We start from the raw sequence: 17,804 nt of genomic DNA, 5'->3' as shown, positions 1-17,804 counted from the left end.
TTTGATGCAGTTCACGGTCTTGCCCTTTTTAAGACCGAAACCCTCCGGTTCCTGAGTTTCGCTCCCGCAAACGTGGGAAAAGGTTTAAAAGGGAACTACTTCAGAGCCACTTTGGCGTTGATGTCATCATAGAAACGTCATACGATCGCCGTTATATTACGGGCTGTTTTCTGCTAATAGTCAAAACAGCTTGGCCGCTGATAAATTCGCCAAAACGATGATGCGGCACGTACGATACAATCCGCGGAAGGTGATTGGCTGTTAGTAAGATTTCGCTGCTGCACTGAAAAGCAGGAAAGCCTGTCGAGAGTTCTCAAAGCCCATCGTGAGCTCGATCTTGCCTTTGCAGAGAGCTTCACTTAACAAGACCTTCAGAGGGGGTATTTTTGTCTTGTGTCGTTTTTTCACTAGGTTCTCATCGTCGACGCACATTATCTCGCGTGAGAATGCCTCATTATCTCCGTGACCGGTCATTTGGAAAATGGAGACAATCGAGCATTCTCAAGCGAGATGACCTGCACTGATGCCGAGAACCTTGCAAAAGCCCTGCTTCCAGAGAAAACTTCCGCTTCCAGACAACGCTTTCAGACAAAACGGACGCCTGGATGGTCTCTGAACACTCCCGAGGGTCTCACCCCTTTTTCAGTCATCGTGTTAACAAACTCGCGACATGCAATCATGCAATATATTTCTGCTTGTGATCGCGATCATCTCCATCGACCCGCACCAAAATCAAACACAAAAACATTCAGATCAGCGTGACACTACATCATTAAATAGTCAAGACGCAGCCCAAGAGAACGGACAACCTGCTTAAGAACAATCGGATGACGTACCTCAGCAGATTTACCCATCCCACAGCAACATTACGCGCCTCCATCGACATACGCCGGAGTCACGTCACAACAGAAGTCGTGTCGTCAGAACACAGCACAGCAGAACGACACGCTCTATAGCCGAATGACGCATCCCATAGCAGAGTAACGCACCCTACAGCAGAGAAACGCATTCCATCGTACAACATCACATTTCCATTGACGCTCGCTGACGACAAAAACCAAGTTTTCCAAAGCAGCATTGCAAGCAAACTTGTGTAGTCATAACACAGTACAACAGAACGATGACGACGACGCATGTCAATCAGAACGATAGAAATATTTCACAGCAGAACGACGCATCCTACAGCAGTACGACGCGTCTCTATCGACACAGCCATGAGATCAGGTTTCCAAATCAGCCTCAACGCAAACTCTCGTCAACTATTAATGGTGCTTCAGCGCCGCACGCACTTACTGGACCTGCGTGCCATCACCACCGATTGGGAAGCTCCTTTGTGTTTCCCTCCTTTATGTCTTGCGTTCTGGTCAGAGCTCAGCACGACCTAGGCACAACGCCGCAATTGCGCACCGGCAGCACGAAGTGTTGCAGGAAGACGGGTGGTGGTTGGAGCTCGATCAATCATAATGGTTGTGCGAAGAATGTGTTTGACACTGCCTGCAGCAGAACGGCCGCTACTACCTCCTGTACCTTCTCCACCATTATCTCCTCCGCCTGCACGGTAAAGCGGTTTCCCGGCCAGGCCACTAGCCTAGGCTGTCGATTGTTGTCCCCGACAGCTCGGAACAGGTCAGGTCACATCACTTAGGTGTCCAGAGCAGCCGCATCTAAGGAGAAGTCAAACAGCGAACAGTTAAAAGCAGGATGTTAGTAAGATTTTACCTCAGCTCCAGCTTAAACAAGAGCGATTACAAGGGCCATTTCACGATTGCACGCTAACCGTGGGGTCGCAGAACGGCGATGTCACGTCACCACCGCCACCAGGGTGCGGTGGAGGGAGCGATACGCGGTGGGTGCTAGGAGGACCCTGTCTCCCCCCCCCCCCACCCCCCTCCCACTGGCAGGCACACCAGCTCTATGCATTAGCCAATAGTAGTCGGATGAGCCACGATTCACAGGCCAGTGAGCCAGCGAAAGCCAGTTGAAAAAGCGAGCAAGGAAGGCACGATTAATATTTTCGTTGCGATAAGAAGCCTTACTTATAAAGATGGGCAACCACTCATCTACATCAGTAGAGCACAAAATAGCTGCAGGGCTTTGCATGATGCTGTTGTTGAATACTAATTATGGTGCTTGCAGGCATAATGCTCTTGCATTAACACATTTAAGTGACAGCTAATCAGGGGTGTATCCGGGATTTCGTCAAGGGGGGAGCCACGCTTCACTGTTGCACTTCTGAAGCTTGGTGCCCCCGCCCCCCCCCCCCGATCTCACAAAGAGGTCCCTGAATTTCCCTGATCCCCGATCTCTGCCTCTCAATCAGGAAACTTCACCCGCGCATCGTCGAGGGCTACACATAGTGGGTAGATATGTACATGGCACGCGCTTATTTTTTCCACACACTGTTGGCTAATACCATCCTGAGCTAAGTGCTTCGGAGAAGACTGGCAGAACGAGTTAGATCTGGCTCCTAAATACCAACGAAGACAGGCGCGATAACACCACTCGAATGACTAGCCATCACTAAATTGCTTACGACGAAACCAGCACAGCTGTGCTTTTTTAAGTTTGCTGAGCTTACAACGAAATGTTAGACGCGAAAGCAGTAGCTTGTGCATTAATTCGAAGTCGTAATGACTTCAGTGACATCGCATGACGCGAATACTAACCTGCCACGGTTCTAAGGGCTCTAGCCGAAAACGGTGAACCCAGCGATCTTCGTGGATTTTCTGCAATGCACTTTCTGGTGGTAAAACAAAGGGAAAGTACTTGGAATGTGTGAAAAATTTTGTGGACATCATAGGAAAATCCACCAATTTGTGCCGTACTTTTTATGATTGTGAAGTAAAACAAAAAAACAACAACAAAATGTCGAACTCAGAAACGTGATTTCGGCGATGCAAAAAGAATATGGACTCTACAAGCTTAACAACCAAGGGATGCTAGACAGTTTGCACCGCCGGAATGTGAAAGTGTGAAGCATTCCGGCGTAAAATACGCAGGAATACTTATCTCAAACATCCCGAAGCTTGTCCCTCGTACTTGTTTGACCAACCCAGTATCCAACCAAACATGTCAAGGTGAGCGCGCAGATATGTTATGGAGAAGACTCATTTTTACCGTTTGACAAAACATTTTACACAATGTTTCGCGCGTCCCAAAATGGTAGCTTAAATGCCCTAGCATCAATTAGGTACATGAGAGGGTTTCTTGTTCAGATTGTTCGTAATCCTCGTTCCGATAAACAGATCTTTTTCGCCACGCCGAAGCGGAATAACTTATTTGCACTTTGTTATTGGTCTATATATGGTCCGTTACATATGTGCGTGCGTATCAGCGCCAACTGCGCCTGATTCGCACTTCAGCCTTGTCCCCATCGTTCGTATTTGCTCGATTACGGACATATTCAACTGCTTTTTCCGTTGCCTTACATGGATGTCCGTTCACTGGCAGCGGGTCTCGTTCTAGATATTGTCAAATGTATTGTGCACACTGAACCCCAGCTTCAGCGTGTCAAAAAACAAAAACAAAAAAAAGCTGAATCTCTTGGCCAGACTTGTGACTGAGGTGCAGCACTTGGAACTCATACCACCAGCACTACAAGCGCTTTGCTGGGCAAGGGTGGAAGAGTTGGTGCGCCACCAAGACTGGGCGCAGGGGAAAAAACCCTGTTTTGGAGGATCTAACATGTGTGTTCGTCGCGCCCACGTGTCGTCGCGCGACACTCGTGGCGCGGCCGCCGGGATGCTGCGGCTCCCAAGGTGGCGACTGGCCAAAACTCAGCGAGAGTTTGCATATAGAGCCGCAGCATCCTGGAACGCCAGGTTTACGGAGCCGACCACCGGCGACAGCAGCACATGACGTTGCGGCGCTGCATTTGGACCGGTTTTGATATGGCGTGTGTGTTCATGGGGAGCTTTTTGGGTGGCACCTGGGTTTTGCTTTTCCTGTTTCATTTTGTAGTGCTTTGTATTGTGTTTTGTAGCGTTGTGTTAGCACTTCAACTGAATTCGCAATAACCACCGCGTAGAAAATACTGAGGACTGATTGTGACTATGATTAATTTTAACATTTCTGGCAAGAGTCATTTGCGGTGCTAAATTGTTTGCTTACAAAATGCGGTTCTAGGCAGACCCCCCCCCCCCCCCCCATGGGCTGTGCTGACCTGGGCCGATCTCAATCCCCGGGAATTCGTCACGGGCATGTGGTATGATGATCTCCGATCACCGGTTATGTCAAGGGCTTAGACGCTGTGGCCAGAGGCACAGCCAGAGTCACAATAAGAGAGAGGCACCGCGGTTAACGAGGGGCCTGCTGGTGGAAAGGCAGCAGAGAATCCGTTCCCCAAAACCACCCCAAAATGGACCGCCGGATTTAGTCCACGTTACTTAAGAAATCAGCTTTCATCTTTTAGCCGTTTTAACCAAAGCGACGTTGACTTAAAGCAATTTTATCGAACTTTCTCAGTATGTTACAAATATATTGAATGCATTGTGGATTTCTATTGGCATCTCCAGCTCTTGCTCATCTTGGAAACTTCACCCTTTCTGTAGAATCTACCGGAGAAGAATTACATAAGAGTACATGCATGTGCGCTCGCAGTCTAGGGTGAAAAACACAGATACCTGGCGTTGTAGTCTCTCTAAGCTTCACAGGGTCGGCTTTGCACATAACACTCGGCGGTAGTCAAAGGACGAGCAAGAACAGCCGCCCAGTGGAAAGTGACGTTTTTGAACGCTTTAGAAAAAACAATTGTCATGCGTATTATGTATCGCGGACACAAGATTTGAGCAGTGCGACTCTCAGCTCAATGCTCATAACGGATTAGCCCGTAGAGCACCACAAACTCATGACGCAACGAGGTAATCTCCATTACCCGTGCTACCCGTGCTACTGAACCTGCTAACTTTGTTTAGAGCATCAGCCTCGAAAGAGTACGGCCGGAGTTTCCTAGTCAGGATCGGAATAACCTTTCCGGCCCAGCCCGGGGTCCCCAGCAGCTGCCATTCTGGCGATACGGGGACAGCACATCCTGGTCGATCCGGAGGCCCTCAGAGGGATATAATGCGCACTGCGCGGGTCTCCTCCCTGGTGCGACAGGTCCTCCGACTGGGGCACCTGGCACAGGATCGACGCAGCGGCCCTCACTGACGCAAATGACCCATTACTAGCACAGGAAGTCCAGCATGTAGCCTACGAGACTTATTCGGCTTATTGGCCCCTGGTTGAAACAGTGCAAAGGGACCCTCGTTCGATACCACGACCTCTGACTAATATAGGACACTTCCACTACCTCAATGTGAAAGTGAAACCTTGAGTAGTCATTGCTCACGTCTTCATTGTGAAACGGTCCCCAACCAACTCCAGAGGCCCCATTTGGGGTCCCGTAGCTGTCCCTGCTCAGGAAATATACCCTTGGTTGAAAATGGGCCCGCTGTCAACACAGGTTCTCCTGTTAAGCAGTGTGACCACCTGACCAACACAGGCGGCCCCTTACCGTGTCAGTGGACCGACAAATTCAAGATGCCTTCTGACTGACATTTGCAGGCATGTCTTTGCTCCTGCTTGGGAAAGGGCTTCATAGGACCGAGACCGGCACGGAATCTACTGTTCGGTGTTGGTGGTCTCAATCAGCTGATGTAGAACCCTGACTGTCTCAGGGGCCGGCGATCGGTGCACAGAGCCTCTTACTGACATTTCAGGGTCAGGGCTGGGCTATCTTAGATATGACCTCCGGCCTGCCCATTTGGCCCTCCGATCAGGGCCTTCGTCGTGGGTCCCGCGTGCGTTGCTAGATGGCTTCTCTTGAAAACATGAAAACTTTGGGCCATTTTCGGTGAACTGGAATTTGTCATCACTTGAAAGTGAGGGTTTTGCTGCACTCCGTGGTGCCCTCTGTAAATTACGCTTCTTTCAAACCAATGTGATGTGATGCCCCAAAGGAAAACTTTTGGTGCCCTGCGCCGAGGGGGCTTGATCGAGGATTTCATGAGGGCGGAAGGCAACGAAAATGTGGTGTCCCTATATTTGGTGCCCCTTGAAATCAAGAATTTGCGGCCATTCGAATTCCCCTTGAATTTGGTGCCTTTGGGAACAAATGCTATGGTACCCCGAAATAAGTGTTTGGTGCCTCGTCGCCGAATGGCCGCTGAAGGATTTAGTGAATAAAAAGACACGGACAATATGGTAGCCCTTGAAAATTTTTGCCTCTTGAAAATGAGCCTCTTGGAGCCCGTTTTGGTGTTACCTGGAATTAAGGGACTCTGGAAAATAAAGCTCATGATGCTCCGAAACGAAGGTTCTGGGGTCCCTCTACCAACCGGACAAATCCAGCATTTTGTCAGGGTGAACAGTAAAGCAATTGTGGTGCCCATGGATTTCAGTCTCCTTAAAAAAATAAGGGCGTTGAGCCCTTTAAGTGGTCCGCTTTGATTCGGTGTCTCATGAAACAAAGGTTGTGGTGCCCAGAAATACTTCTTTCTGAAATCAGAAGGAAAGAGCGCTTTGGCGGCCCCTTTCCCCCCGCGGCCAATCTCGAAACTGGCCACGGGGCGATAGAACATTGCTGTGCCCCTGGAATCTGGTGCCTCTTGAGAATAAAGGTTGAGAGCCCTTGTAATACCATCTGGAAATGAATACCCTCGAAGCGTAAATGTCATAGTGCCTCGAAATGAAGGCTTTAGTGCCTGGTCAACTTGCGATTTTGGGGCTCCTCGAGGCATCAAAACTTTGTTGGGCACTGAGGGGCGTGGATCAGGGCAGATAATTATATCACTGCCGCTGTGCAGATTATTTAATGGCGCACACAAATTATTGATACGAGGAGATAACAAAATGGAAATGACTGAGAAAACAATTAAATGTTCACTGCTCAGGCGTTGGTACCGTCGAAGTACTTCTCAATTTGGCGAGCACCCCAGGGCTTCTCTGGGTCCGCTATTGCTGATACCCGGGCCGTGAACTCGGCAAAAATCTTGAGCATAAAATAAAAGCGTAAGCCTTCAAAACCGCAGTCTAGAAGCTGCCTCCGACAGGAATCGCAGCAAGAATTTTGGGACAGAGTAAGATCGAACACACGATTTGACAACCCGCCTGTAAGACGAGGAGTTGGCAAAACACGAAAGTTGATGCAACATTAAGCATGAAAAATTAAGTTTGAGAAATATAGATGAAACACAAAACATGAGCCATGCCGTAAATTCGATGTGCTCCTGGTCCTCCCCAAACAGGAATACAGCCAGGGGGTCGAGCCTCTGTCTCAGTTCCGGATTTTTCATTTTCCACTTCAAATGACAGAAGGCTCCCGAAAAAGTGGGGAAAAATCGGCGGGATACGTAGCAGAGGGATATGGGTAGTTGGGCGTAAATTGCTTCACTAGTTAACTTGTGCCCCCTCCCCCCCCCCCCCAATCCATTAGATCCACACCCCTGCCCCGAGCAAAGAAGCTACATCCTCCACTTGGTTATGGTCGGCGCATCTCCGGACATCCCCCGCCCGGTCTGACACGTCTTGCAAGCTGGGTCAACCATATCAGCTGACCTCTATCCCATTTTAGAACGACACCCTGGCCATCAGCCAACCAGTCCAACGCGTCACATTTGTAAAACATTAACAAAGGTGCACAGATTAGCTTAAGCACGGGAAATGTTGACTTACCACTAAATGCCTCCGATGCCTACACCTCCTTAAGTAGGCGGCCGCGAGCGGTGCGCGTTGGTGGAAATGCAGGACGTTCGAAAATGTGCCAGTGCGATAAAAAGACGTTGTTACCAAAGCTCAACTCACGCTGTTCAAAAGTGTGGTATTTCACTTTAATAACATTGTTGTCTGCGCCTGCAAGGTGCATGAATGCAGCGTTGCTGTTATCATCAGTTGTAAAAAGAAATTTAGTGATTTTGTGGTCTGCTTCAGGGCCACTATGTTATTTTTGATATTAATTATAAAAGCGTTGCAATAATAGGCTTCATGTGGGAAATAACTTCTCCTACAATTTTCAAAACGTCAAGTGAGCTCCAACAAGACCAAACTATAAACTATGTGATTTGGGTTATGTTGAGGCTAGAAAAACTCACTGCGACTCGATTGCAGCGTCACATTTTATTCATAAGCATACCATTAAGTGCATGCATTTTTGTGTAGATGCCGCTGGTGGCGGTATGCTGGGAGCTTTGCGAAGATTGTGAATGGTCTCCACGCCGTCACGGTGGCACGCTGAGAAGTTGGTAAAATTAGCGGCGAGTCTCAAAGCCTTCGCCAGAGGGCCATCCTTCCCAATGATTTCCTGAAGTGACAGACTGGTCTCAGATGAGACCATGTAGCAAGCGGTCTCATCGTGCAGACCGTCCAGCGTACTTTCAAGAGGACTTACGGTGTAAGTTCTGAAGAGCAGTCTTCAGTGCGTATGCACGTCGCGAACATGAGTGTGAGCACTTCCGGGTTGTGTGTCACTTGTTGACAACGGAGGATTTTTCTCAAGTTCTAAGCCATAGGTTAATGCCATAAAAAAGAACGCCACTGTCTGCAAAAAAGTACGGCACCGAAAGAAAGAACGGCGCTCTCCCGAATGTTATAAAAAAAAGAAGACGCGACGGCAAATCTGTCTTTTTCTCCTGTTGGCGTTTTTTCTTCTTCTTCTGACGTATTTCTTACAGACTGCCCTATTGGTGCCTTGTGCACCAGGGCAAAGAACCTTGCACGGGCTTAAGGGGTAGCAATGCATTATAAAATTAGTGAAATAGTACAGTAATTTTAGTTCATGTTTTACTAGAATTTAACACATATTGTACGACAAACTTACATTTTGAACGGCAAATTGTGTCCTACATGTGATTTTCTTGAGCTGCATTGCCATAAACCCTCCTTACTACCTTGTTTTGAAGGCAGCTCAAGACGAAATGCGGTGCTATAGCCAAAATTATGTGTCAAAATTGTGAGAAAACGTGCATTTGAATAGTCCCGTGGGCTGTGCAAGTGTGGAATCACATTTATTTGATATTAGAGTGTGAACCAGGTGTTTGAAATGGATGCGCTCGCCGATCGTCCATTTTTTTTTTAGAATGGATTAGTAAACAAAATTTCATCGAAACGTTTGATAATGTCTGGCCGCAATCTCGAGAGCAAAGACAGCAATGGCCTGGGTTGCAGCTTCCGTAAAGCCGAACGTCGTCGACCCCTGCAAGTGCCACCAGACGGCGGACGCCGTGCAGTCTGTCTTCTGGACAGATTATTGGTTACGGAAACGCGAAAAATAGAGATTCTTCCCTTACTCTTCCAGTTCCACCACGAGATTCCAGCACCACTTCGCGGTGCTTTAACACGCGCTCGGGTGGGGGGGGGGGTCAAATTGACACCCCAAAAGGTTTTTCCAAAATGGTTTCCGAACGGCGCGGCCAGCCACGCCAAATTTTGCGTAGCTGTAAACAACTGAATAGCGGATCGTTTGGTAAAAAAGGTTAGACGCACCTTGTAAGGTCACTGATCTATGACAGGGCAAAGTCAGGTAATGGTTTCAGCGAAGCCAATTTGTAGGGAATCGTTGAATCTGATGCAATAACGGAGTGTTGAGCAAAGCCATACATCTCTGAAATGCTTTCGTAGACAACAAAACAACTGAATGAGCAAATTGCATTGACCTAAAATCAGGTATGAAGGCCACACCAAGTTTAAAACCAACCTGGCTTATTACTCTGGGGATTACTGTATGGAATAGTTTCCGGTGCCCATTTCGAATTTATTGACAGCAGGAACCGCATTCTACATCTTCCATAGACTTCTTAAGGTTAGAATAGGTCATTGATCTAAAATGACCCAGGTCAGCATTTAGTTGTTAGGAGCACACTGCCTAGCGTAATCTTTGTCGCTTATTCAAATGCAAAACTCATAGCAGTCTTGTATGATTTGGGTCAACATGACATTGGAAAGGTTAAACAAGGTCGCTTATCTTAAATGAGCATGCGACCATTTGCTTAGAAACAGTTATCTATGTTCTGCGAGCACTTTGGGAACCAACCAGGAGTTTGACATTTTTTTACCTTATTTGACCCGAAGGTCATAACCTAGGAACCTCAAACTTTTATCTAAGTGAGTTCACGTACATGTCAACATACTCTGCGAATTTAGTGTCTCTAGCTCTCATAGTTCTTGAGATCTCAGGGAGGTCAAATTGACCCCTCACCCGAGCGAAGGGCATTCAGCCGGCCACCCGGGCGGGTGTTAAGGCCCAAACCACTCTTAGCATCGGTCTAAAAATAGTGGATAATTGCAGTCTCCGTAGAACGCGCAGCGGCCTACGGAGACTGCAATGCCTGGCGTTGAGGTTTTTTGTTGTTAAGATTTGCGAGCGCGCATGTCAGAAAATCGCGTTACATAGATTATACCCCCAATCGACTGGCCATGCTATTACACATTGTTGACCATTACATCTACAACCTAATTTTCACCTTCAAATTTCGATCAAACATATTGATCTACAACTGACATTCACGATGTCCTTAATGTTTGTAGAACCTAGATAAAGCATTCCGACAAAGCTTCTGAATTATATCGGTCCATAATGAGTTTACTAAACCTTTGCAAATTAAGGGCACCGGTGATTTATTCCATGCGGTCGTATAACGTTTGATTTCTGCAGATTTCTGACTTCAAAATACAGACAGAATTGATCTCACGGTAGGTTCTGCCTTCTATTCTGGCTGCAAGGTAAAAATAACGAGGGAAGGAAGAAAATCGTATCCCATGTTAACAAGTAGGCTACATCCGTTTTTTTGGAGGGGGGGGGGTCATCATAAAAGGGGCTTTTGTCAACCTGTGCTCCCCCTTAGCAAGGCTCTGGCTACGCCCCTACCCACACACAAAAGCGGATCAAGTCGTCTACGTTGAATGACGGGCAATTACATGTCCGTTGGGCCAATTCACACCTAAGGCGGGCAGCTTCCCGGAGGCTTTTTACGGGTTGGTGTGGTGTAAGGAAAGATAATACGGAAAAGATGTTGTTGCAGGTATCCAACATGTTTTACACGCTTATTAGTAGCACTGCTGATCCAGAAATATGCAACAAAGCAGCCATACAATCAGTTCGCAACCAGTCATGTGGGAGACAGCCGGACCTGGGCGGTGGCCGCCGATGGCGGACGGGAGCAGGGCCCAGATAAGGAATGTATCACAGAAGGGCCTTCATTCTGTGGCTTGGTTGTTAAAACATAATCTTCAGTTTTACGGTTTCGGTCACATTGTTTTTGTCAATTTCAAGCTTCCAAACTTGTTTCCGCCTGAATTGCTGCGACGAGCCTCATTTATTAAAAAGCAGCCAACGGAATGGAGGTGCATCAAAGATCTGTCACACTGTAAGCCATCGATTCACATTCGAAATTATCACCAGCCCATGTCCAGGTCGTATTTTGGCATCTACCCTGAGAAAGCAGGTGTCTCCTCAATAACCCAAAATGCCTACCCGCTTGTGTTGAATTTCGCGTGCCCAGGAAAGATAATATTGAAAGGTACGAATAAACTTCGGAAACTGGATAACTTTATTTGCCGGATGGCATGGATGAGTCGAATAGGCAAAATTGTGCACCAATGAGAAACAGTTCTAGAGGTAGATCTAGCATAGCAGCCATGACATTTGAATAAAGAACGATAACAACCTCCATCCCCCCCCCCCCCGGGTCATCGGGCTTTCGTTTCAGAAAAAGCTCCTGACGTACGCGCTGAGGATGCACCCCACACTTTTTGAAACGTTCCTACACCTATGCTGGTAACAACTGACTTATCAGTGCTAAAGGACTATCATGCTGGAGAATGTCACAATGATTATGTCAGGTTAAACTAGCAATTGCATAAAAGCCCTAAGCAAGAAAAACATTCTTGGCAGTTCAATTTTCTCACCTTTAACTTTGGCAATCCATTCATGGTGATTAATAAAAAGCAACTACTGTGCACATCACATGATATCAATGTCAGAACTACAGCACTGCAGACAAGGATAGGTCGACAATACAGCATTGACATCCTGAACAGTGCTTGGCAGGTTTCGGTAAGAGATTCATTACGCTACATGACAGTTTTAACAGCATATCGTGCTTTGATATTAATAATCTGTCATAAAAGCTGGCGATCGCTACATTGCGTATGTCAAACGGTTCACCAAAACTTTCTTACGATCAGTACCAAAGACAAGAAATCCACAAAAAGCCGTTCACTAATCCGCCCCCCGACGCAGCGCCCGCGACGAGGATCGCCGGCTGGGGTCAGCTTTCGAGCGTTTCGAGGTATTCTTTAGGTCTGGCTGCCAGGTGCTGCTAGGTATTGCTTTCGTCACGAAACGATTCGATGACGCCATTAAGCGATGACGTAATGGAGCGTATTTTTACAGACGTTGAAATTTTGTTTCTTAGGGTTGTTATTAAATCTTCAAAACTTACCAGTAGTTGCAAGTAAGCTTTGTCCATCATATCGGATGCTTATCTCAATATCTTCAAATGTGGAACATTCCCTTTAAGGGAATACGCTGTGCGCCGCAGCTAATGAGACGGAGCCGGTCGGTGGAAACTGAGCCTCGCTATTCACATCAGGCACTCCCCATTTCGAACGGTCCCAGTAAATGTGTTTAGATTAGACTGACCCGCTCGAGATAAGTCATGCTGCCCTTCTAACTCCAGCAAATGTGAGAAAGATGAGCACGCAGCATAAACGGCAGGCTTTAGCCAGCCATTCTGGAATGTAGCCCGGCCCTTTCCAAGCCTCGTATATACATTGGCGCATGTTGCTTACGGCGCAGCGACTGTTCGCGGATAGGGGGGGGGGGGGGCACCCTGGTCTGGGCCGGGTCCTATTCACTGCCACATCATAACGCTGTTATACGTGACGTATTGACCACGAATTGACCCTGCTACTCACTCGCATTTGATGACACTATTCAGCCAGTACGAAATATTTGAACATTTCGTCATTGGAGGGAATGGACGCGGCTATTCACTTTTTGCCTGGTATTACTGGCGAGTAGAAGGCAACCGCACAGTTATTTAAAAATCGGGCCACTCCTTCGTACAATGCCGGCCCCCCCCCCCCCTTCCTCTCCCCCTCACCCATGCTACCATAGTGCCGGCAGCCTTCAATAAGTAAGCTTTTTTAGCACCGGAACAATGGGTGAGCTGTCAGCGTTAGCAACTCACAGAAGCCTGAGAACGTTGGGCTATGTTGAATGGCTTCAGATCTGGTGTCAGTATCGGTACGGAGCAAACCCTACCGATTTTGGCCCGGTGATGGTGCCCATTCACAAGTGCCGGCATGCAAACCCCTGGAAGCCCTCTGGGTCCAGCATCAGCACGCCCAGTGGTTACAACATGAATCGTGTTTCTTGCAAGAAAATCTTGCATGTCTAGTGGCTGGCAGCCGCTGCAGACTTGGTTACCGGCTGCAGAGCAGGGCGTGGCTGGGCAGAGCCTGACGTGGTCACTCTGTTTGCCGCCGCAGGACACGTGAGGTCAGCGATGGACGACTACGAGCACCTGCGGAAGCTGAGCGAGGCCGGCGTGGCGCGGCGAATCTCGTCAGGTATAACGTCATCACCACGCCCGGCGCCCCGGCGTGACCAGGGGTGCTTGATTGTGTATGACGTCAGGACGCGGAGTGCCTTGACGTGGCGCGGTGCGTTTCATCGCGTATGACGTCATGACAGTACGGGCATCTCAGTGTCACGAGGCGCTTGCGATCGGACATGACGTCATGAAAAGGAACGTCCCAGGATAGGTTGGCACTCCTCATTAATCTTGACGTCACGGTGATATCAGCGTCCCGGCGCGGTGTGGCGCACCTCATCAGGTATGACGTCACGAAAAAGCAGTGTCAGAATGTGGTGCGTAGTGAGGAGTGCGCCTTCATTCGAACGATGGCTGCGAACCTGATGGGTCATATAGGAGCGTCTGCTGAATTTTCGTGAGTTTGATTGATGTTAAATCGTGAGCAGCAACTTCCCTACTTTCGGCGGGAAACAGTTCTGAATGTGACCCATAAGCACCCTGTCACCCACGAAACGGCTGGGTAGGCGCTGGGAAAACGTTTAGGGGGAAGGGGCTGCTGGTTTCAGTGACCTTTACTCTCCCAGCAGAAATGACACCTCCTCTTCATACCCGCCAGGTTGTGTGTCCGAGTCTGCGCTTAGAAGACTGCCTTCCTTTGGGATAGTGGGCCCAAAAGAACCGTTGGTGAGACCTCGCAAAATTACACTGCGAACCACTATGATTACGCGGGGCGCCCGCCTTGCCGTCGCTGCTTCTGCGTTGTGATGACAGGTCGAAGAGCCTCCCCTGGCCCCTGGGTCTTGTTGTGGTACTATGAGCCTCGTGCAAGCACGGCGGCTTCTTGCAGGGTTGAGGAATGCTTTCTCCTGGAAGGTCATGATCTCCCCGTTTCCAGAAGCCTTTTTCTGGTCAGAAGACTTGGCAAGTTGATGATGTGGAAATTTCAACCTCTGTGGCTGGATTGGTTTAGAGGCCTTTGCAGGCTCGAGGATTCTGAGCTGTTCAAGGAAGCGTTTCCAGTCAGGTCGAGATGCTTCAAGGTCAGATACTATCCGCTCTACTTCCAAGGCTTTCATGTAGTCCAGGCGAGCGGCGTAACGCTCCCAGTTGGCCTCCCGTGTGCGTGGCCTGATGTGGGTCACAGAGGTCTCCTGTTAATCATAAGGACAGGCTTTTCTGGATTTTCCTAATTCACATGGTCCCTTATGGGACCTCTCCGCGCATCGCGCAGAGAGCCTGTGTTGGTTAAAGGACAAGCCCACTGGGACTCTTCCGTTTCCTACGGTATGTCATTGAGCAAAATCACATTTGCATAGAAATAAATAGAAATAAGACAACACAGGAATGACGTGACTGAAAATTAGCCAGTCAAACAAAAAAAAATAAAAAAAGTCCATGGGTGAAGTAAAAACGACGACGGTGCAAGACTGTCGTAACAGCATTCGTATTGTTGGTCTGTCTGACAATATGGATGAGATGTGACTAAAACCGTCTTAGACGTTTTCAAGACTTCTTTAATTAACCCGTAGATTTTGTGTGCAGCTGTTTCTACAAGTGTCAAACTTTTGCAAACATTGTGTGATTGGCTCCAGTTTCAAACATTGTGCGTTACATTGTTTGTGTTTTCAACACCTTTTTGGTAAACGCTTCTGAGAGATCTTTGGCATGGCATTTTGGCATGTTGACATTTCATCACATTTCATCGCATTTCACCACACCATGGCATTTTGACATCTTCTGAGAGTGTCCTGTTTTGAAGTGATTAAACGTCGCGCATCGACCACTGACCTTATGAATGCAAAATAGCATTCAAAACATGGCTGTTACCCAACTCAGAACAGTACCACCCCTGATCCATATGGTCGGATTACGCCCACATCCTCGAGCATTGTCCAACACATGTTAACACTCATCGGCACGGACTGGTGCAGCTGACGTCATGTGGTGTGGCATCGCGGAATTTCATTCGGCAAGGACTGGTGCAGCTGACGTCATGTGGTGTAGCATTGTGAACTTTTATTCGGCACGGACTGGTGCAGCTGACGTCATGTTGTGTGACATCGGGGGCTTGATATCAAAACACCAAAGTCACTTTAGTCACAATTACTCAGTCACTGTGGTCGTAGTTGCTGTAGTCACATCTGCGCCATGCGTGATCTGTGCACTCGCTGTCGGCGAGCGAGAGAGGGTGCCCGACGCAGTCTGGCGTGATTAGCCAGGGCCGTCAGCGATGGAGCTGGAGCCAGTGTCGGGCTCACTGTCGTCCGTCAATCCGTGAGGCTGCGTGTTGGTCTGTACGTCCCCTGCACATAGGGGGAGTGATGTCCCCCCCCCCGCGTGTACCATCTGTCATTGTAAGGAGGGAGCGCGAGCGCGCGTTCCACACCTAGGTCTACTATCTCTGTCGAATTAAGAGGCCCCGTGCACCTCCGAAACGTTCGCTGACTATTTACATGCAGGTTCTGGGCGCAATTTCTTTGGGCCTTGTCCCTGTTTGCTGGGCAGTGGACCAGACGTAAAACGTGATTTGATGCCAACCTCGGTTGCAAGGTATTGCCTGTTTACGAAAAACGAGAAGTGGGAAAGTTCTTTTTTGCATAGTAATGACTTTCATTTCAGTGAGAAAACACATCTGGGGAAGGAGTTTGCTTGGTCGGAGGAAAGACGTTTTATGGTGATCCAGCGGCACTGGGTGTGACAAAAATCCATATTGCTTAATCCAGCCGGCATGGAAACGTTAGCTGGCAACGTTAGCCAATCGGCCGATCTGGACGCAAAGCGACATCACACTCTATGAATAGAATGTTTCCGCAGACCTGGCTGGCACTAATGCCCGGAGGCATAATGATAGAATGAAAACGGTCAGCCCAACTCCAGTGGTGGACTCAGAGCACGTGCAACAGACTGCTACCAGGCGCTGCGGTCCCCCTTCCCTCCCCCCCCCCCCCCTGAAAAGCACCGGGAAAAACTATTTGGGGTTAATTGTCTGAAGAAAATATTTTAGAATAATCATCTGGGACCTGTCTGTTGGACTTATGCTATACTTAGCTATGCTCCCACTTATTATACCATGCGTGTGTTATGGGTTAACCATGGGTATTTTCTGTCACTGACTGGGCTCAAGACGCCTCTGTAATCACCTGTGGCCGAGCTCAAGACGTTTCTATAGTCTCCTGTGGCTGAGCTCAAGACGTCTCTATGGTTACCTGTGGTCGAGTCAACGCACGAGTGCTACACCACGATATTCTGGTACCTTCAAGCACGACTAGAGTATGTTTGTAACAGGTGTAGATAATGCGGCGCTCGACGATGATTTGGACTTGAGATTGCGTCATTGGCCTTGGCCACGGAATGACGTCCCTGTCTCGAGATGGACCCGCGCATCCGGTCGGCGATGGCCGCTGCTCGGCTGGAAGCGAGCACGGACGACCGCTGCGCCCGCCTGCCACTCCGGCACTGTGACAGACCCGCGCAGCGAGCGTGAGCGACAACGGGTGGAGGTCTTTCTGAACACCATCATCTCTCGCCGCCACCCAGAACTGCCGCCGTGATCACCGCTCGCACGCGGCGAACAGCGAGGCCTGATAGCATTACCGGACAACCTGTGTGCGTGACCCATGACGTTAGCCCGATAGCCTCATGCCGCCCCCACGTGCCAACGCGACGCACCCGCGTGTGGCGCGTAGACCGTGCCTTTTCCTCTTTCCTTGCTTCACGATGGATGTAGGTGGGGCCCAGGGCGGCGTCATTGTGTCCCTGACACGGTCAAAAGATACCCGTTCCTGCGCGAACTTCAAACGGTTCGGAGTGCTCCAAGCATGGTCCAATGCGGTGCAAACGCGTCCCCGGTCACGGTCCTTTATAGGGCTGTAACATGACCACAAGCAGCCCAAAATGGCCACAGCACACCCCAGCCACGCTCAACGCACAGTCTTTGTTCTAACTGGTTAGGTATTGAGCGCATGATTGCGTTAAGTCTCTTGAGTTCTCCAGCACTGACAGTGGGTTGAGAGAGGGAAGATACTGGCATGGTCAGCCGCTTTCACCGTCGAGAACCTCAATCTCCTACGCTGATGGTGTCGGCCTATCGATTCTAGCCATCAGGTTTCTCTCTTATGGAGAGCGTCCCGATCACGTGCGGGGCACGCGGCATGATTACATTTTCAAACTACCTTGTACTTTTAGTACGCAGCCGGAAAACCGCAGTTTGTGTACCGCGCCCCGTGTCCATGTAATGTGTTATCGCCTGAACTAGTCGCCATGGCATCGCTACAGTTCACGCATGGCTGA

The 17,804-nt window shown here is 48.9% G+C and overlaps 1 protein-coding gene across 1 annotated transcript in view; it reads left to right on the top strand.

Moving 5' to 3' along the window:
- Positions 1-13,136: 13,136 nt before the first annotated feature.
- Positions 13,137-17,804, top strand: part of LOC119089375 (CAP-Gly domain-containing linker protein 2) — a 50,968-nt gene continuing 46,300 nt past the window's right edge. Inside the window, exons 1-2 of the mRNA XM_037212044.1 lie at positions 13,137-13,140; positions 13,468-13,548. Coding sequence (XP_037067939.1) covers positions 13,137-13,140; positions 13,468-13,548 — 85 coding nt within the window. The remainder of the gene's footprint in view (positions 13,141-13,467; positions 13,549-17,804) is intronic.

This window comes from Pollicipes pollicipes, unplaced genomic scaffold (assembly GCF_011947565.3).
Source record: "Pollicipes pollicipes isolate AB1234 unplaced genomic scaffold, Ppol_2.1 Scaffold_3087;HRSCAF=3621_pilon_pilon_pilon, whole genome shotgun sequence".
NCBI classification, from domain to species: Eukaryota; Metazoa; Arthropoda; class Thecostraca; order Pollicipedomorpha; family Pollicipedidae; genus Pollicipes; species Pollicipes pollicipes.
Note: the sequence above shows the minus strand (reverse complement) of the source record. Positions and strands in the feature narration are given on the sequence as shown.